Source organism: Electrona antarctica (assembly GCF_951216825.1).
Source record: "Electrona antarctica genome assembly, chromosome: 3".
In the NCBI taxonomy this organism is placed as follows: Eukaryota; Metazoa; Chordata; class Actinopteri; order Myctophiformes; family Myctophidae; genus Electrona; species Electrona antarctica.
In genome coordinates this window covers 41,751,732-41,774,093 of record NC_136808.1, presented here as the reverse complement: position 1 = coordinate 41,774,093, position 22,362 = coordinate 41,751,732, and the positions used below count along the sequence as shown (strand labels likewise).

At 42.2% G+C, this 22,362-nt stretch overlaps 1 protein-coding gene across 4 annotated transcripts in view; it reads right to left on the bottom strand.

The window, feature by feature from the left end:
• ulk3 (unc-51 like kinase 3) overlaps positions 1-22,362 on the bottom strand; it is a 32,080-nt gene continuing 9,718 nt past the window's right edge. For 3 of the 4 annotated variants that reach the window (XM_079497763.1, XM_079497765.1, XM_079497766.1), the window contains 12 exons: positions 20,335-20,478; positions 19,360-19,442; positions 17,437-17,592; positions 15,468-15,573; positions 15,269-15,309; positions 13,963-14,065; positions 12,609-12,673; positions 11,663-11,741; positions 8,247-8,287; positions 4,757-4,804; positions 4,580-4,643; positions 1-2,249 (listed from right to left, as the gene is read on the bottom strand). In XM_079497763.1, coding sequence (XP_079353889.1) covers positions 2,233-2,249; positions 4,580-4,643; positions 4,757-4,804; positions 8,247-8,287; positions 11,663-11,741; positions 12,609-12,673; positions 13,963-14,065; positions 15,269-15,309; positions 15,468-15,573; positions 17,437-17,592; positions 19,360-19,442; positions 20,335-20,478 — 947 coding nt within the window. In that variant the 3' untranslated portion in view covers positions 1-2,232. The remainder of the gene's footprint in view (positions 2,250-4,579; positions 4,644-4,756; positions 4,805-8,246; positions 8,288-11,662; positions 11,742-12,608; positions 12,674-13,962; positions 14,066-15,268; positions 15,310-15,467; positions 15,574-17,436; positions 17,593-19,359; positions 19,443-20,334; positions 20,479-22,362) is intronic. The other variant, XM_079497764.1, reaches the window with a different exon arrangement.

Below are 22,362 nucleotides of genomic sequence, written 5' to 3'. Positions count from 1 at the left end.
CAAGGTCCCGACTCTTTATATAGCCTTTTAAGGCTATAATGAAGGAACACACTCTTATCACAACATTATTCCTCACAACCGTTAAAACATGAAATTGCAGACATAAAACAAGTCCTCAATCATACATGTTCCTGATTTTCTCTGTCCTGTTTTTCTTTACTGCACAAAGTCCAATTTTAATTTATAACACCTGGAAATGGTCAGATTCATTCTCCATACTTTCCAAACTTTCCAGACCTGCGAAGGAACCCCGCCGGTCACATCCTCCAGTATAAAACGTCCTCAGTTTCCCCCTCTCTACATTTTCTTTTTTCTTCTCTTATGGAGATGAGCCAGCTGTTTCTCCGGAATGGCCTTCCAAATGATGATGTTGGCGAGGCACCAGTGGAAGAGCTCCCATACAGGGACACATAAATCTTTCCATAAGTTCCTGACAAGAGTCGAGCGTCTGCTTTTCATTCGTCGGAACTGTCTCACTTTATTATCCACAAACTCAAACAGATTATGGGCCACAGAGCAAGTGGACATTGTAATTTTATGTTTGGCTCCATTTCTCATCATTTAATAAATACAGTTCATAAAAAGTCACAGCCACAGAGAAACAAACAAAACACAAAAACAGAAATGTGATTTCTTTAACCTATGAGAACCAGGAAAGCATTTGTCATTTTAGCTATATGCATAGCACATTGGTTGGCTATTCAAAAATAGCAGATAGACAAGCTCATAGCACGTCAATTCACGCCACGCTATGAGCTTGTAGATGTGCTATTATTTTAGATGTGACAAATCTTTGAATATATTTTTTACGGCAAACATCTTTAACTCAAATCTCCCTGGAACAAAATCATTTGAGATGGGGGTCATTTAAGTTTGACGACCAATGACCATGTTTTTCAGAAAATTGGTGGGATCTTTTTCTCACAGTATCCTTCTTTCCTTACACCCTTTCCCACCCTTTTTGCTCTCAAGACCTATTTTGAAAATACCCAATCTACAAGCCCACAATACATCACATGTTTTGAGCTTGTAGATTGGCTATTTTCAAAGAAACTTCAGATCAGACATTTTCGATGCCCATATCAGGGATGCCAGGGTAGAAGTGGTTAAACTAGTAAATCACGACACAGTGATGCCGATGATTGCCATAGCCTGGCTCAGCTTGTAACATTTCACAGAAGCCTTAGTTATTGAAGAGCTTGGGTTCTGCGTTGCTGCTGCTGTTACTACTACTACTGGCTCTACGCCTCAATCTGCAGCTGGTGCCAAACCTAAGAAAATGCGAGTCTAGAGTAAATAGGGCCGAAGCCGCACCTCTCCAGTTTTCCCCTCATAGTGGTGGAGAGCGCCCCATCAGTGGGACAGAGCGTGGTGAGCCTGTGGTCGACCCACAGCAAAGGCAACGGGGAGAGCCGAGCAAAAGGGACAGAGATGGGGAGAGGAAGAGAGAGGGAAAGTTTGTGTATATGTGACAGTTCATGAGTCATTCCAGAGCAGAGTGCATGTTGCACTATGAACGAGAGGGTGTGTGTGTGTGTGTGTGTGTTGTATATGTCTTTGTAGCAAAAAAAAAACCCTGCATTGCCTCACACAAGTTATGAAGATCACCATGATAGATCTTAATCGGTGGTTCTCAAACTTTTTGAATTTCAAGGACCTGTAAGGGTCCATTTGGAACCCCCTCAAGTAGCCCAGAGGGACCCTGGACATCACTTTCAGAACTACTAATCTTAACAATACAGCACCTACAGTATTTGATTTCAAGTACAGCTTCAATACCCAAAGAACAAAAATGTTACAGTGTTTGAGCTACTTCACCAGATTGTACATGACAGTACAGTACAGATGTCTTTCCCTTTGGAATCAATATATTTTGATCTCATGTAGAATAAAGCCATAAGTCCAAGGAGGCCACGGTATTTGGCGATGTGTATCCATAGGTCAAACCTGGCTGGTAGGCTCGGCAATTCAACAGCCATTTTCACTATTTACAGTGTCTGGGAAGAACAGGCAAACTGATCAGCCAAAGTGAACCGTTTGTTTTAGTAGCTGTTAATATATTGCCAGCCTCTCAGTGGTGGGATGATCAGCTGCTCAGCTGTGGTGGTGGGAGAGAGAGTGGCGCTAGGTGGAAGGCTGGCTGCGGGCCGCATCTCCACCAACCTGAAGACAGACAGGTGGTCCGCTGCACCATGAATGTCCTCTCTGTTTCCCACTGCGGACGCGGTGGTCTCACTGCAAACAGCACGCTGAGGAGGGAGAGAGAAGAGATGTGTGCTAGTTAATTCCACAAGTTTGTTTGTGTTTTCGCTTCAACCGCATGAAGCCGGCATCCATATTTCTGGGCATGTCATACGCACACGCATGTCATGCGCACACGCTGCAAAAACATTCAGTGCAAATGGCTCACAACATGTCATGTTGTGACCTTTAAATCGGCTATTTTCAATGAAGAGATTTGGTGTAGAGGGAGAAAATGAGGGTGCCAAATGAGACCACACTAGTCAACAAACTATAGAGTTTAAGTGGTTAGAAATCACACACCTATTTTCCAGACTTAAATCTCCTGGTTAGATATGCAGATGACACTGTGTGTGGTGAGCCAGGTGATGTTTTCTGATAGCTGCAAGGCGGTATTTAGAGTAAACTAGGGCATATCTCTCTACGCAGAAAGATTATACAAATTCCACAGTATGTCACATAAACAGCAGTCACATTCACACTCACAGCTGATGTACTTCAGAGAGACCACGCTGTGACCAAAAGACCACAGGCTCCGTTGGAAAAACATCCAATACAACTTATGTGTCCCGTCAGAAAGTCCTTGAGCAAGGCAGTCAACCACTCACTACCTGCTCCCACAACGTACCCACTGGTGTCCCCGTTTTGGGCATGCCATAGGCAAAACATATATAAAATAAAAAATTGTCATTTTAAAAGTCAATATACAAGCTCACACTGCAACGTGATAATAATAATAGAGTCCAAATCTCACCACTCATTGGAGTGTTTTTGTCACTGTTTATTTGCACATATACGTGAAATGTATCCTCTGCATTTCACCCATCCTATAGGTAGGAGCAGGGAGCAGCCGTTGGTATGTAGCGCTGGGGGAGCAGTTTGGGGTTAAGTGTCTTGCTCAGTTTAACACTTGGGCACATTGCTAAAGCCTGGAATCAAATCTGGGACCTTTGGCTTAATGGCTTCCCAGGCGGGCTCTCTAACCCTTTAGCTATGTGTGCTTGCAGATCAGCTATATTCGAAAACATTGAAAAAAAATGTCCACGTTTTTGAAAATGAGGATCGGTTAAGGGCCTTCCTCCACCCAAACTAAATCCTGTGTGAATAAATTAATATCATTTGTTTTATAGTCTGTTTTTTTTAAAACCGTGTCATATAAACACCTAAACAGTGACACGGTGGTGGTAGGATTAGTTCCCCCTGCTAGACTTGGTGGAAGTTTATGTCTGGTGTGCTTTAAGGTCACCAGACAGCGCTGGGCGTTGCTGTGTGACCCCTCCGGCACACAGACAGCTGCTGGCTGGCAGGGGGCCAGGGTGACACGCACGGTCGTGTGGGTGTGTTAAAATAACACCAGAGACCAGGAAGAAGACCAAGCCACGTTCTGCATGAAACTGGAGTCTCCTCCACATTCTCTTGGACACCCCCCTCCCCTCCCCTCATTTTCTTCACCCATAATTCCTCAGGAATTCCTGACAGAAGACAGGATATTGTCTGGCTTCAGACATCGCTAGTACACTATCCTCCATCTAGCCAGTGGCCAGTATCAGGCCCTGTGCACGTATTGAAAGGCGCGCACATGCACACACACGCACAGACACACACACTTTCGATAAATGTTAAATAATATTAAAAACAATAACATGCAGGGGTTTATATGGTGTGTGGTTGAGAGCGAGGGATTGTTCTACATGTGTGTGTGTGTGTGAGAGAGGACGAGTGTTCTTGGTTAGAAGCAAGTCTCTCTTTCACAAGGCAGGTTTTACAAGAGGCCAGAGGACAGCGTGGCCTCTGGCTGCACTGGGATGGAATCAAAGAGCCAGACGCTCCCATGGGGGGGACAGTACTCCCCCCTCCCCCTATGTACGCCCAGAGAAACACTCATGTTTTACTAGTGGAAAAAGACCTCCATTTAAACCCTCTAATATAGTCATTGATCAGTGTGGGGCTGCAGGGCTGTCAAAAAGTAGGGTGATGTATCGCACGCACGCGCACACACGCACACACACACACCTAGTGGTTCTCAAACCTTTCATGTCAAGGAATACATTTAGCCACGTTTTGTGCCAGGTGAGCCCCAGAAGAGAAAGAGAAGTAATAAAAGTAAGTAAAAAGTAATAAAAATGAGATATTTAAAAAAAAATAGCAGTTGGCAGTGAGTTTATTAGTGAGATCAGGTTAGCTCATAGATCTGCCATTTTGGTTTTTATAGCCAACATAAGCATAAATGGATAAAGTGGTTCAAATGATTGTGATGCTATGTTAACTACTTTTGCTGGGACCCCACTTTGAGAACCACTGCTTTAGAGTACACACCAACCACACCATGGACACTTACAACTTCTGACAGATTCTGACAGTGGTTCTCTTGCTAGTGACACATCCTTCTGAGTCTCCTGCATCTGAAAGGAACAAATATATATCATGTATGTGTACAGTATAGAAATAAAAAGTCAGCAGATTTTTTTTATAACAGATTATTAAAAACCTTTATTTCTTTTATACAAACTCTTACTTTAATCTGGTCTTTGAGGTATTCAGCTCTGGTCATAAGGCTTTTAATCTGGGGAAAAGGAATGCCATGTGTTAATGCATAATATGTCAGCATTGGTACAAAAATAAAACAAATAAGAATGAAAGATATTAATAGATACATAATTTGATCACTGGGTTAGCAATAGCATCCCTATTCTGGAGCCAACATTCGTTAAAAAAATAGACCAGCTATCTGAGCTACAAGCTCATGCTTTGTGACCTTGTAGATCAGCTATTTTCCTGTATTTTCTTTTGTGTGTGTGTGTGTGTGTGCGTGTGTGGGTGTGTGTGTATGTGTGTGTGTTTGTGTAGAGTGAAAACAGTAGTATGAAGCCCTTGGGAATCTAGTCAGCTAAGTAAATAGGGTTTAAGTAGTTAAATAACAGCAAAAAAGAAAAGAAAAAAGAAACAAAAAAAACTAACAGAGGGTGTTTTCAGAAATTATTTAAAATATACATTGGCCTATAAGCTCCTTATGCAAGGTCACGACCAGGTCTAGAGGTCCTGTGAAGTTCAGCGTTGACGTGGGAACAGTCATAAGGGGTTGAAGAGCTCTATTTTAGCTTGTGATGCCAATAAAGCTCCTTGAATGGAATCTGTCTGTATTATTATTATTATTATTATTATGCCTTTCCCCTCTAATTTCTCATGTCTCTGTCAGGCAGAAACCTCATTATGGCCAAAACCTTTTACTTTTCTGAATCAAATTCAAAAGAAGCATAAGTAGCAGATCCACAAGCTCAAAATGTCGAGCTTGTGGATCTGCTACTTTCGATGCTTTTGTGTGACACTGTAGTATGATCAAGTATGGTGTTAATTAACGAAAGAAAAAACACACAAGTTAGAATATAAGTGGTTTCTGGCCGACAGAGATGATTTACTACAAGCAGTGGGGGTGATAATAACAAGAGACCCGAGGAGGAGTTAATAGTGTGTCCAATTACATTACATAACCATTAGTATAGCAGTCTGGTAAACTCGTAACTCTAAGCAACATGGCTTTTTGCTTTTGCATTTGGTAATGATGATTGGCAGCAAAGAAGCACATGCTCTGTAGCTTGTAATGTGGAAACATTTGAACAAATGTAACCGAACCCTATATAATTCATTGAACAGGGGTCTCCCAGGGATCTGAACTTGCCCCCCCCCCCCCCCCCCCCGTATAGAAATTTAGTTTGCAGAAAACGGACAATGTACAAGTTCACGACACGTTGCATTGTTGTGAGCCATTTTCACAGAATGTTTGGCCCATTATTGTGACATAACCCAGAGAAGGGGTGCTACTAGTGTTCATGTGGTTAAAGAACATACAGTGTTATGTATATATTATGTTATGTTATTAAGATACCATTCCTGAGATGATATCTGTCCGTGATGAAAGCGTATTAACCTACCAGCTAGATCAAGGCTGGCTGTGGCCTCTACGGGCTAAGCCTGGCTGCTGAGTGGGAATTACAGCTCTGGGCTAAACTCTGCTTTACAGTACATCCCAAACACACAGGGAGGCCCTTCCCAGCGGCATGTGTCGACTGACTCTCTGCTGGCTTCTCACACACGCTTTCCATCGCCAGAACCCCCCCACCACCCTCCCCTTCTCCCCAAGCACTGTGCTAGATTATTACAGCCGCATCTGAATTTACTTAAGACAGGCTCCCATAAAACTTCAAATAGGGAGGTCTAAGCCCCCCCCCCCCCCTCTCCCGCCCCAGCCCTCTCTGGGGTTTGTTGTTGAAATTCTGTTGTCTGTTGTTGGCTGGGTTTCTGGCTAAAACAATGTGTAACAAATGCTTTCATTTGTATGGAGAAACGACACCATTTATTTTGCCGCCATTTTTAATATGGTCTCTGTCGGGTAAGAAACCTCATATGTCCAAAACGGATACTTTTCAGGATTCAAATAAACCAAGGGTCGCAGATCGACGAGCTCAAAACACGTCGCGAGTATATCTGCTACTTTTGTGATGCTGTAGTATGATCAAGTCGGTCCTTAATGCAGAATAATCTTGCTTTATAATGTGTTTATAAGGCATTATAACACTCACTATAGATTTTTATAATCATGTATGATAACTTTATAACGTATAACGTATTATAGTTAGTTATAGTGTATTTCTTATAAGTTGTTATGCGTAATTATAAACATTTATAACGAGTGTTATGAAGCATTATAATTCCTTATAGATCCGACCTTTAAAGGACCACTTCACCACTTTTCAACCCATCTTCATATAATTGGTCCTCACTTGGTCCTACTCAGTCTGTGTCTCATAGGAGGGATGTGGGCAGTTCAGAAGAAACCCTTCCACCAGTGACATCATCGAGGGGGAATCCAAGCTAATAGAAACTGCAGGCTTTCTATTCCTGAAAAGTTGCAATGCGAATTTGGAAGGCATCGTTCTCATGATAATAATAAATATATATATATATTTGTAACTCAAGTCAAGATCTGCTATTTTCACTAGTTTGTGTCCCGGGCGAACATCTGGATCATGGGCTAAAAACTTTGGGAACCACTGGCCTACAAAACCCATGCAGGTCATGGTTGTACTCAAGGCTGGGCTAATGCCTGATTTACACCTGGTTGCCGCACACACCGAAAATAGACCATCAACAAGCTTACAATGCGTGCATGAGTATAACTCAGGCTTTTAACGGAGAGAGAGTAGTAGAGTTCAAGGATGCTATACAGATGTGTGTGTGAGTGACTGTGTGTGTGTGTGTGTGCGCGGGGGGGGGGGGGGGGGGGGGGGGAGTAGCAATCTGGTTGATGGATCATGTTATTCTCTCTACTGTGGAAAACATTCAAATGTGAACGCAGAGGAAGGGGGAAGGACAGCGACTGGCCTCTTCAGAGCTAACCAGCTAACTAGCTGTGCTCCCGGGAAGTGTATGGAATGTAACAAAGTACATTTACTCAAGTACTGTACTTAAATACAACTTTGACGTACTTTTACGAATTTTCAATACTTTTACTTCTACTCCACTACATCTCAGAGGCAAATATTGTACTTTTTACTCCACTACAAGTATTTGAAAACTTTAGCTACGTTGTAGATTTTTATTATTACAAAACATACATTAACCACGTCAGCCCATATATACTATTTGAAAATAGATGATCTACAAGCTCATGACGCGTTGCAAGTCGCAAAACAGATCTGCTAATTTTGTGTTTTATTTTAAACATTTTATACATTTGAAAACTTGTGAAATGGGACATTCTGCATAATGAGAACTTTCACGTTTGGTACTTCCAAGTTTTGATGCCAGTACCTTTGTACTTTTTACTCAAGTAAATTCAGAACGCAGCACTTTTACTTGGAACAGAGTATTTCTATAGAAATGTGAGTAGTTCTTCCACCACTGCTCCCGTGGGCTTGGAGGACAAGGACATAAATTACATGGACGTTCTTGGTACAGTGGGCACTCAGGCAGAAGGCCTCCCCACCCACCCTCACCCGCCCACTCACCTCGCCATGGAGCAGCTCTCTCCTGCGGCCCTGCGGCTCGGCTGGCGCACAGACACACAGACAGAACAAGGGTATGGAGAATAATGAGGGGACGCAGACAGAGAGAGATTGGAGGGGAGGGGGAGGAGAGGGGAGGGGAGAGAACAGAGAGAGAGAGAAACAGAGATGGATCATTGGGCTACCCAATCATTGTGTTTGCACAAGGAGAGGTAATTTACAGAGCTGGGTTTGGGGTTTTGCTAGCGTGTCGAGTCGACCAGGGGGCTCCGTGAGGGAGAGGAAATCGCTCTAAACTGGGCCAGTCTTTTATCAATTAGGCTGCCATCCTGGAGCGGAGAGAGAGAGAGAGAGAGAGAGAGAGAGAGAGAGAGAGAGAGAGAGAGAGGTGGGGGTTTTCTTGTAGCAAAGCAAAGCATGTTGGGAAGCCACGCAACAAAAGACCCACCGGTGGCCAAACAAAGCCCCCAACACCCCCCCAACTCCCCCACACACACACGCACTCCGGTGTTGTGTGCTGTCCCGAACAGAGATAGACTCGGCCCCCTGATCGTGGGGGGGGGGGGGTCGCACAGGGAATGCAGAATGATTGGAGCACTTCTCTACAGAGATAATAGTTTTTATTTGTTTCCAGTGTGTAATAACACAGAGAAATGAACTGTGCTCCGTGAATGGGAACCAGATGGCAGGGCTCTTGATACCACACACAGGCTGCTGGCACAAGGACTCATCCACAGGCTCTGAGCCACATCTGGATGGATGGCTCCAGCGAACGTCTTCCATTAGGACCATCTCTCCCGCATGAGGTCATGACGGAGCCGGAGCTAATAGGCGCCAGGCTGCAGTGCAGTCAAGAGAATGCTCTCTCGCTCTCTCACATGACTTTGAGTCTGCCTGTCACTGTATGTATCTTTCAGTCTTCTCTCCCTCATTCTTTCACGCTCTGTCATTATTGAAGAGACTCACTCTCATACCATCCCACTCTCGGTCTCTCTTTTTCTAACCCCCCCTCCAAAAAAACAACAACCAAAAAGATACATGTAGCCAGACAGACAGACTGACTGACTGAGAGGAGAGAGGGAACCATCATTTAAACATCATCACCATCTCTAATAACAATGACAGCCATTGGCCAGGCTCTCTCTAATACAAGCACACATACATTCAACTCCCATCTCATAGTCAGTGTAAAATCACACACACACACACACACACACACACACACACACACACACACACACACACACACACACACACACACACACACACACACACACACACACACACACACACACACACACACACACACACACACACACACACACACACACACACACACACACACACACACACACACACACACAGTAATGGCAGATTCCAAATGCAGGAAAGTTGAACCAGAAGGTGTTTTTGATCTATTGAATACTTAATTAGTTCGAAATTAAAACCGCACGTGGTACAGTAAGGCATTAAAGTTAAATGGACAAAAAGGTTCTGGGAACTTGTTTCCATTGTGGTCCTATGTGTAACTCCCAATTTATATTAATTTATTGCGGACTGCAGTCTGCAATATTTTGTATGGGGTTAGTCTACTTTAAGTTGCTTGATACATTTTATCACGGTCCCCTACTATACATGATAGTGTAACCATGGTACCTTGGTTCTGGTGTCTCATACTGCCATCTGCCATGTTTGTTTTTATGACTTATTTCATTATTTGAATGTTTTTACTGTATTTTAATGTTTAAGAATTTCCCAACAAATTATAAAAAAATCACACCGTGTGAAGTGAGTGGTGCAACTCTGTGTGGGGGTCCCGGAAGTTCCAGGCCCACAGCCAGGGTTCCGGCGAGCCGCCCCACGTCCGAAACGGTTGAGAAATGACAGAGTTACCGTGTGGCGGTCCCTCTACTGTACACTGTACTGTACTGTACTGGCACACCCAAAATCATCATACTGTATATACAGTTAATATGTGCGTGTGTGTTTGTGTGTGTGTTAGGTTGCGCACAGGCGGTGAAAAACAACCATGCTATTTTCGTGCTCATACCCAGGCACCCACCCAGCCAGCCACCCAGCCACACACATAGCTCTGTAAGGGAGTGGTTGCACCACTCAAAAATAACTGAAAAAAGTAATTGCATTAGAAGCACAATATCAGTCAGAACCAAGGAAGGATGAGTATTTTTGATGAATCTATCATGGTTACATTTGTGTGAAGTTACAATGGGTTTGTATAGGAAGGATAAGGAAGGGTCTGATAAAATGAATATCAAATATCTAAATACTGAATAAAGCAACTTACAAACTGTCTGGGGTTCTCACAAAAGACACTACGAGTACGGTAGACATTAAAATAACCCCAAAAGTGTTCGGGTGACGCAGTGGTAAATGTCCCTGCCCAGGCCACCACCACTGAGGTTGTGGGTTCGACTTCGAATCCACCACGATGCATCTGGCTTTGTCGGGCGTCTATGCGAACACAATCGGACCGTGTTCGGGGGAGGGAAGCCAGGAGGGCAGGGCGATATTGGTCTTTGCATGTATTCTACGGGCTGTGGCGGAGGGTGTTGGGCGGAGGAGTCAGACGAAGACCCTACGTCCTCCCGGTGGGGGATCCTCACTGGCAGGTGAGGTCAGTAGGATACAACAGAAGTGACTACACAGCAACGTGTGTGCGAAGAAGGAATTAATAATGAGTAATTATTGGGGAGAAAAAGGGGTTAAAAAAAACAAACTACTCTAAATTTCCCCAAAAAAGAGAGAATAAAAAGACCCCAAACATGTTGTCTGGGGTCACAAGGGGAAAGATCCCTTTAATCACGATGTTAGCTTCAAGGTCAGCTCGTTGGCGAGCGATCGCCATCGTGTGATGGGATAAATCATGCTAGACGCAGCTTCCTCCGTCAGCGACTAGTTCCGATGTGACCTTTAATCAGGCACTTAACAACTTTCAACATGATGTGCCTATTTTGGGGATGTCATTATAGGCATAAATTGTAGTAATTGTAGTAAAAGTAATTGTGAAAATGACAGATCTACAAGCTCACAGGGGGTCATATCGGCTATTTATATATAGTTGTTGTGCAATAAGGTAATTAGGAATTAAGTTGTGATTCATTGGAGTTGTTCAGTGGTTAATATGAATGTGAAACTCATCACACACTGTTTTGGCAGCCATGCAGTCAATCAGTTGAAGAAATTGCAGATTGAGGCTCTGCTTTTATGAAATATCCATCTATTAGGGTTTTTTCTTACGACAAAGCTTACGACTTACACTGTAAGCTTGTAGATAGCCTATTTTCGGTGTGTGACATACTTCCATAGATAGAAGACCCATGCTGACTTCTATGGAATCCAAATAACTGAAATCAGTCAAATAATTAACTTAAACATAATAATAATTTTAGTCTTTGTACCTGCGAGGGCTAGCAATAGTTCTCCTAGACACTGCTGGTAGAGGTCCAGTGCATCATTCTCATCCAGTCCACTTTGCTCCTGGAATGAAACACAGGAACGTTAGGGAAAAACATGCTGAAATTCAACCACACGCAACAGAGTGTTTCTCAACTGATTATTAGCCACCAGGATCCTGATTTTGCACTAAACAATATTGAATCATTACACATATATAATTGAAACTGATAAAAATCAAAATGCATTTGTATTGGCTGACGTTTTTATTTTTCTGACACTAATGCAAATATTATTTCTATCTGTGCAATAAAGTGTGTTGACAGCGGATGCAGTGAGTTATGTGAAAGAGAACATGGCCAACATAATAACAGAGCAACCAAACAACACACAAACTATATGTTTACATTTGGTTCACCAGCCATCTAAAAATATGCAGTTCAGATGGGAAACTACAAGCAGGGGATGCGTTTTTGTGTCCTGGTATGTGTCTTCTTGTGCCGTTTTTCTTTTTAATCTTAGCCCTGCCTCTGACGTGTGTGCGTATGTGTGCTTGCGCATGTGTGTTACTGTACTTGTGGGGATCAAATGTCCCCACAAGTATAGTAGAATATGGGAAACACGTTGTTGTGAGAACTATTTTCCTGGTCCTCACAAGAAACTCACGTTTTATGGTTGAACGCCTGATTTATACTTCTAAGTTGTGCGCTTAACTCCACCGGAAAATAGCTGATCTACAAGCTGCTCACAACGTAGATCTGCTATTTTCCGGCTTTAGGACATGGTTAAAAATGGCAAAAGAATATATCATGTAAAAGTATTGTTGATAAAACTGTGTCCTAAAATGTTGATGTCCTCACAATCATAGTAATACAAACCTGTGTGTGTGTGTGTGCGCACGCACGCGTGTGCGTATCCCAGTGGCACCCAGCGATAATCATATAATCTAACCTTAGCTATGGCGGTGGAGGCCAGTTGGAGGGCAACCCGAAGACGTGGATGATCAGCAGACATTTCTGGAAACAGCAAGACAGAATAATGCCTAATTTATCATTTCTGTCAAGCAGGCAAATTTCCTGTAAATGAATGCCCTACTTGGTCATACAACTACAGTGTCACACAAAAGTTGTCCATCTGATACTATATAGTATCAATAGTATAGTATAGTACAATATAGTTGTGCCATCTTTTTTTAGTTGAATCCTGAAAGGTTTCCATCCAACAGAGACGATATACGCCGCTATACGACGATGTCCCATGCCGAAGGTAGCAGGATTTACAAGCTCACAATGCGATGCCATGTCAGCTTATATGACTAAGTATAAATCAGGCTTAACCACTTAAACCCTATATACTTAGTTGGCCATCGTATATACTAGATCTCAGGGGTCTCTATATACTCGGCCCCCTCCTGTTTTTCGTCCATACAAAATATTTTGGCGGAAAATAACCGATTCGCAAGCTTACAGCGTGCCCCCCGTTGGTACCCGTTGTGAGCTTGTAGATCAGCTATTTTCGCTGAACATTCTACCCCAGAATAGGGAAGCTAGAGTTCACACCGTTTTCATCACAAAGAATTCACATAGTATTAGTGATTTACGGTAAAGTATGGTATTCAGATTCTGATGATGTTGTCATGTCTCAAGATAAGATCAAATAAGACTGTGAAAACACCCCAAATGGATGAACCAAAATATTATATTGAATATAACCACTTAAACAGAACTTATGTATATATAAAACATAACCAAATAAGATTGAAAACACCCTGAATGAATGAACCAAAATATTACCACTTAAACAGAACTTTCAACACTCTTATCATCACATTCCGGGCAATCATAATTGGTGTCCTCACTTTTCTGTCCTTATTTTAGAGGGGCGCTAGCCCCTCCTATACACAGGTTTAATGTTTGTTGTTAGTTCAATGTTTGTTTAAAAAACGCCATTGACAATGAAGGGAAAATTGATTGTTTGTCCCTAACAAACATTAAATACCATTAACAATAAAGATCATTTAATGTTTGTTTTGACACCATTTGTTTAACATCATCATCACATCACCTAATCATAGCTATACCGAATTCCCTCCTCGGTGTTGTAAGATGATAAGACTTAGAGCGCCCCTCATTTCACACAGGTGTGATTTTTTTCATGCTCAATTCCATGGTACACACAGACACAGAACGCTGGCTATAGCACCCCTCAAAAATATATAACAAACAAAACAATACAGTAGCAGTAAACAAGATGAGCAGTTTGCACGCCTAGTAGATCTGCCACCATGATGGAATGTGTGCGTTACCTCGGAGGATGTCCCTGGTGGTCTTGGCCTCCTCAAAGATCTGTCTGTTGTCTGAAGCCACGAGAGCCTTCAGCTCCTCTGCTCTGGATACGTACTGACTGACCTGCAATGGGGCACAGTTTCTCTCACTCATTCAACATCACATCACATACTGTAAACCAGTGGTTCTCTGTTTTTCCCACTGTGTCACAATAAGTTACATGTTGCTGAAGGTCATCTAAAAAAAATAATAAAATAAAATTGAACTATGTCTCCGACAGTCACTCTGACATGCTACACATCTTGTGCTGCTATCACAACTGACAGCTTGTCTGTTAGTGAACAAATTCCCTTCTCCTCCCATAGGAGCATTCACCATGCAGCTTCTCACTATGTCAGCATGAAGGTGGTGCAAAGATTAAAGGATATTTGTCGCTTTGTATATCTGTTGCTCACAAGGTCGTTGACGTTGACGTCGACAAGCGTGCGTCTCTAGTGACGCGTGTCATTGCAGCTACAGTTGTAGTTTTGCATCTGGGAGTTGAAGTCAATTTGTATCTTTTGCAGCAGCTACAAACGTTAGAAGAATCTTGATGTCTTGATGTATGTTGATGTCGCTGGCTTCCATTGACAATGAAAGGTAGACTGTATCTTTGCATCTGCCCGAGTATTGTATCTATTGCCCATCCCTCAAAAAAGGTGGATCACTGCAGGCTTCCTGCAGTAATTTACCTCACAGGAGGCCAAAGGGAGAGGTCATTATCACTTCTCCCTTAGACAGGTGATCACCCTTTTTTTCCTCTCCTACTCTACAGTGTTTTATTTTTTGTGATATTGAATTTTGTTATTTTTTGTAATGCTTACAAATTGAATAAATGTTTTAGGTGCCTAAGTACCTGTCCATCACCGCAAAGTCAAGGGGTTCAAACCCAGCTTGCCTTGGCCGAACAACTATGCGTACAAAGTAACAGAGTTGGCCGTTTGGGAGAGGGAAGGCGGGCAGAGAGGGTGCTATTGACTCCTACAGGCTGGCTGGTGCATGTCAGAGGACAGGCTTGACTGGCAACACAAATATGTGGGGAGAGTTAATATATTTGGAGAAAAAAGGGATACAATTTTAAGGGGAAAACTGTGCTTTTCTTCACCGCCCCAACAATGGGAACGGTTACTAAGGTGGAGTTTTAGCTGAGCAGGCCACATATGCCCCACCATATGGAACCGATAGAGGGGAATTCATTCCATATCAAAGCCAGTGGAATATATGTAAAGAAAAATCAAGTCATAAAGTAATACACTGGTGAATGGCGGAAGGGTTTTATAAGCCTACCTTTTGTCTGAGGGTCTCTTTGCGCAGTCTGTCTGTTTCATCTGTGGTGGGGGTGGTGGGGGGGAGCAGGAGACAGAGGAGACGGTTTGGTTTTTAAGTCAGGGTCGAGTTTATTTTGTCGTTTTATTGTGGATGGAACAAAGACTAGGCCATTGTTCAGTGGAGAGGATATGAGTGTGGTTGTTATTGTTGCTCTTACAGTGGATGGCGGGGACAAAGTGCTCCAGGGAGCTGCAGTACAGGGACAGCGCAGCCGCCCTCTCTCCCTCCTGGTCCTTCTGGATGGCCTGCACTACCAGCTCTTTCTGTCATAGGGAGAGACACCAACACGCATCACTGGGGTCCACTGCACCAGGGGTACTCAAAACGTTTCAGTGTGCGATCGACCCCCACAAATAATCATATTTGAACCCTACCTGACAAGCACTCGGGCTTGTTGAGACATAAAATGTTGTTTGACTCAGTTCCGCAGATACATATAGTGAAAATATATACGAGCTTGTAGATCGGCTATTGCTATATTTATTACCTTTTCTTAGATAATATTCAACAAATTGGCCAATAATAATTTATTTTTTATTTAATTTGCTACCCTGTATACACTATGTTGATTTGTTTACTGTTGAGTGAGAAAACAATGTTACACATTAAGAAAGTCATCTGGGGACCCCCCAAAATCACCGACCCACGATTTGAGAACCCATGCACTACAAGGGTTCCCCAATTAATTCTCCTCAAGGGCCATATTTTGACTAGGGTACCAGGCTGGAGGTCGAGTCCACGCATGCGAAAAATTGGGGGTTTTATTTTTTTCATTAATTAATTAATTAATTAAGAACCAAATGGACCTGTTATGGTCCATTTGGTTCCATTTGTACACTCTTTGAGTGCCAAAAGCCCTTGAATATGATTAAGGATTACTGTCATTATGGTAATCTCACACACTTCATATCGCACATACCATACCTGTAACTTTTATTAGCCCTTTTTTTGGGAAATTCCTTCAGGGGCCACAAGGGGCGCCTTGCGGCCCACAAATGGCCCGCGGGCCAATTGGGGAACCCTCTACACAATCAAATCCCCAGTGTTCATTTAACACAAATGGAGTGTTAAATTAACGCACAAATTAACAAAGGCCTAACGAATTGAACCTAATGGACCCATTCCCACACTCTGGGTTATGTTGACACAGAAGACTTCAGTTGTATTGCTCATGATTCTCTGTACATGGATGGGCATAATAAATAGAGCTGCGGTGCTCAACGATTTACAAAAACGATCAGAAATTAATTACTATTCTGATTACGGCCATCTCCATATTGCACTAGACTTTTTTCACCCTCCGGGGGTGTTTCAGATGTTTTCACTAATAAAGGGTATTACAATTATGTGTGCAGGCCTACAAATAAATAAATTTGATTCACACATGAGTATACACCCAAAGCAACCAAACCTCATCTACAAACAACAGCTTTTTTACTTAAAAAATGTATGATTAGAAATAGTGTCTAAACATATTGTACGGTATATCATTCAATTCCAATACTCGGGGGAAATGTTGCTCGCATGCACGCACGCACACAGATAGATGGATGCACATATACACACACATGCAATGACAGAACATACAAACACAGGCAATGAAGACAAAACATCTGAACACACACAAATCTGAGAAGCCTGGAGGATCAACTCTCTGAGGGAGGGAGGAATGCTTGCTTATGCATGCATGAGGTGCACTCATGCCTGAGCCAACGTGTGCCAGCCAGGGATGAACAAATGTAAGAGAGAGTGCACACGTATGCACAAGCACGCACACGCACGCACGCACGCACGCACACGATTAACATTTTTAAGTTGACGAGTAATTCTCACACAAATAATTGCGAATAACGATTAAATTGTGTTTTTGGTTTTGAACATTGCAGAACATGTGATTACAAATTGCATTTCTGTTTGGCCTGTTAGGCTTCGTAATCAAAAATTGACTGACATATTTAATCATTTTATACTTTCATAATAGTAGCATCGTGGATCAGCTATTTCCGCTATTTTTGGAAAATGTTAGTAAATCGATTACCGGTATGCAAAATAATTGCGATGAGGTAATTATGTAATAATTGTGACACACACACAACACACACACACACGCATGCCCATTCTCTCACAGCTTTGCCCAGGCTGTCTGCACTGGGCATGTGCTCCAGATCCACGAAAGGGTGACAGAAGAATTGGCCGAAGGTGAGCCGAGTGTCAGGGTTTCTGTCCAGCAGCCGGAGCAGAAGGTCTCTGCAGTCCCTGGAGACCCTGGCCCCTACAGGCAGCTGACAGCCAGCACAACAACACAACACAACACAACCTTAGTTATCGTCACCTAATTCTAAATGACGGAGCGGTTGCACAAAGACCTGCCCGGCAGCACTGTTTAATTAAGTATTTTTTGTTGAATTACTCATGACAAAGTTGTAAAAGTCAACAGTATGTATATCCATAAAATAAGCAAGCAGCATACGTAGACAATACACTTTCTTTCAATCACTTTATTATTATTAGGCCTATTATTATTATTATTATTGTATTATATTTTCACAATCTGATACACATACGCTGGCTAGCCTACTTTCTAATGTTTTGATAATTTGCGCGACAGATGTATGGCGGCTGTGGCTCAGGAGGTAGAGCAGGTCGTCCAATGATCCCTGGGTCGGTGGTTCGAATCCCGGCTCCTCCTGTCCACATGTCGAAGTGTCCTTGGGCAAGACACTGAACCCTACATTGCCTCCAATGAGTTGGTCGGCGTGAGCTTGCCACCATTGGTGTGTGAATGTGGGAAGTGAGGACGCTGGCGTCGACTGTTCGCCGCTTCACCTCCCAATGTATGAATGAATGAACCATTGTAAAGCGCTTTGAGCACTTGGAAAAGCGCTATAAAAATGCAATTCATTATTATTATTATGCATATGACGGTATAGAGTTTCAAACTAGTGTATTTAAGAAGAAGATGATCAGGTAATATGATTGTGAAAATAATAATAATAATAAAATGATTGAAACAAAGAACTAGTGAATTGTTTGCTAGCATGCTGCTTGTTTATGTTATGGATATACATACTGTACAACAGTGCTGCCGGGCGGGTCTTTGCGCAACCGCTCCGTCATTTTGATACACGCGTTATCGTCCTGTCTGTCTTTCTTTCCTCTTCTATCTTGGCATTAAATGGTCGTTTGTTTTTACGGGTGCAGCGATTAACAATCAAGCTTTAGTTGTTTTAATCCAATGGTTCTCAAACTTTTAGGTTTCCCCCTATCCCTTCATGTTTTATTTGTATACTGTCGGAGTTACAGACTTGTAAGGTTCAATTTAGACTCCCCTAAATTAACCCAGAGTCCCTGGAATCCCCTTTGAGAAGCACCGATTTAAAAAATCTATTATTTTAACGATAATATCTATATATCTATATATATATATATATATATATATATATATATATATATATATAATTTCCCCTGATTCCTCTCTGTAAGCTTATGGTTTTCTGGGAATTGTAGTGATTAAGCATACTTTAAGCACATTCAGCCACTTCGGGTGCACTGCCTGCCTATAGCCAACTTCTAGCCTCGGAAACCCAGACGTTTTTATTTCCAGAGCCAACTTCTAGTAGCGACTATACAAGTGAAGGTATACTGAGCAATTCTGACCCCTAGTGGCTCTACAGAGAACAACACACTAATGTAGTATTGAATTGGCTCTGGCAGATTTGTCTGGTTTCCAGGCTAGTAATCTCCCCTGCCGTGCCCTGTGTCAGCAGTGATGATGTAGAATGCTAGCACTGACAGGTCAGAAAGAGATTCTCTTTGTTTTGTTTGAGAAGTGATATTATTTCTTCATAGATTCACAATATTCACAACTCTAATGCAATTACCAAAGACATCAATCTTTCCAAGTTACAGTACGTGAACGTTTTGTGTTGCACACTAACAAAGAAGACATTACCATAACGTAACTTCTTGGCTCATGTTTCCTTACCTCGCACCACGTTTAACCTTTCTTCACTGTTTGTGTAAATGCCGTTTTCTGGGATGTGACTCACCTCAATGGGCTTGTCACTGCGAATCTTCTCTTCCAGTTCAGTGTAGGACCTTGAGGCGAACGGTGCACGGCCAAACAGTGCTTCTACAGTGCATAAACATTGCAGTGGGTAGATTACTTTCAAGTAAGCAAAGTGTACTATTAATACTGTGTTGATAATGCCTGGATTGATGGGTGATTATTGACTGAAAAGAATGGTGTCATGTTCCAGAGAATTGATTATTTCCCCCTGTAAAATTATTGCAAAGTGAAATATTCTTTCCAAATGGAGCTGTTGAACTTCATAACTGGTAGAATTATGTAACGTTAATATCTTTACAGAATTGTTCAGCCATACTCACACACAGCCCTCTGTGACAGAACATCTTACATCGCTCTGGTTGAAACTAACAAACTGGAGCCTATCCTCAAGTTTAAACAATTACGTTAAGTGCAAAGACAATTTACAATTTAGGCATAGCAGACGCTCTTAATCCAGAGCGATTTACATTAAGCAAGTACAAAAACATGGTAATACATCAAATGCATGAAAATAGTCATCATGAATCATACGTAAGCTAAGTATCTAACAATGGAATATCTACAAAATGAAACTATGCATATACACTTTAGAGTGCTATGTCTACATAAAGAGGACAGATAATGTAAAACACTGTTTCCCAAACACTGGGTCGGACTCGTGGTCCCATTTTTATGGGTCGCGGCCCACGGGTAAATATCCTTTTCTTCCCAATGTTTTCCTACAATTCTTCTTTTTTTTTTTAGATTTTAAAAAATGCCACCAAAAATCTTTCATAAAGAAATACATTAATAATAAAACTTTCAAGTGAAAATAGAAGATCTACAAGCTCACAACAAGCATGTAGATCTGCTATTTCCGCTAGTTTGTGTCCCGGGGAGACATAAAAATGTCTCTTTAGGGTCTCGAGCCAAAAGGTTTGGGAACCAGTGTAAGAGAAGCGCAGCACTGACTCACCATAGAGAATGACTCCTACTGACCAGAGGTCTGCTCTGGAGTCATACTGCCTCCTGCACACCATCTCAGGAGCCATGTACAGAGGAGAGCCTCTCAACACGCATTGCTCATCCCACGGTGACATGTACTGGGCAAAGCCAAAGTCTAAAAGCACACAGAGAGGGTAGATATTAACCAAGTTATTACTGAGTAAGAGTAACATTCCAATTAATTCTGTGCACCAGTGGTTCTCAAACCTTTTCATGTCAAGGACCCCAAATGTATATTTTTGGCCGCAGACCCCCCATTTGAACAGGTTTTGTGCCAGGGATTCCCAGAAGATAAGACTAGCGTTTATTTTTTCCCCGAAATGTCACGCTACAAGCTTGTACATCTACTTGAAAGTGTTGACATAAATATGTTTGAGAATGACTGATTAGAAGGCATTTGTAGAATCGTCCTCGGTTTTAATGGGTTAAGAGGGTACAATCTAATCTTGAGGAAACACCAATTCAATCTAGATAATGTAAAAGCACTTTAGATTTAATTGTCTGCTAATGTCTTTTGTCATGTTGTATCGCTGTATTTGTACCACACAGTATCTATTGATGTACTGTATACCTGATCTCTGTTTATTTATGATGAGCAGCAGTGCACGATTAACTAAGTGTCTTCATCGAGTCTGAGAATACTTCATTATGCTGTGAAAACATCACAGACACGAGAGCCAACACAGCTCTCCTTTTCCAAGAACAGCAGCAGCACCTGGCATGGCTGTGATCTCATGGTTGAGGCATCTGTCACACTGCACAATCGCCCAATCACAATTATTTGAGATAATCACAATTTCTTTATTGCATAATCATCTAAATTGTCAATCGTTGTGTTGAAAAAGATTGTAGATCTGCTATTTCCACTACTTTTAAACAATTGTGAAAGTACAAAGTTATTAAATATGTCAGTCCTTTCTTTGTACATTTAAGCTATTTGCCACATCTGCCCCGTGCAACTTTTTTTTTACGAAGCCTAAAAGCCAAACAGAAATGTAATGTTTGTATTTAGAATAGATGTTCATATGTTCAACGGCAAAAGCACAATTAAATCGTTAATTGCAAATTGTTTGTGTGACAATTAATCGTCAAGTAAAATGACATGATCGTGACAGCCCTACCAGCCTCGTGCAAATATGCTTGTGTTTGTGAGAGAGAGAGAACAACCAGGTGATCAATGCAGTAAGTTACAGGTTGAGTTAAATAAAAATGTAGATTGGTGCTTTTAGGATCAACGGGAACCAAAACTTGAAGAAGAGGAGAGACCCGAGCACTCGGAAAATAACAGAGAAGAGGGCATACAATCTAAAAGTTTTTAAAGCCAACACGCTTCATCAGGGCAAGTAGGTCATCTTTGTGTTTGTACTTTGTATTAATAAGCAGAATAAATCTGGCTCTGGAGGACAGTGTGACTAATGGCTCGTACACACTGCACGATATTTGCTCCGATTATGCTGTCGGGGACCATTTTTGGCGCTCGCCGACAAAACTCCTGATCTGAGGTTTTGATCGCCGTGTGTGAAAGGCTCTGTGAGAAGATATAGCGCCGATAAAAGCGCTCGCCGACGCCTTCCCGAGCTTTCCGAATATCAAGCAGGGTTGATATTTGGCTCTGTCGCCGACTGGACATCGTACAGTATGAAATGGGTTGCGATCGCGTCCAGAGAAGTCCTGTATTACAGCCAATGAGAGCACAGGACAGCTGTGCTCACTGCTCACAGCACTGCTGTCCGTCTGTCGTGTCGTGTGGACTGTATCGATATAGATGATCAGATGATAATATATAACCTTTATTCCTTGGGTAAATCCCTGTCCTGTGTCGTACATGGTAGCCATATTAGCCCAATGTTGCTGTTAAATAGTCCATAACCAACTCATTTCACTTGAATAATGTTAATAAAACCGCATCGGAGCAAACTTTTAGACCTCGTGCGCTCTCTTTATCTCTCTGTGTGTGTGTGTGTGTGTGTGTGTGTGGAGAGAGACAGAGTTATTTCAT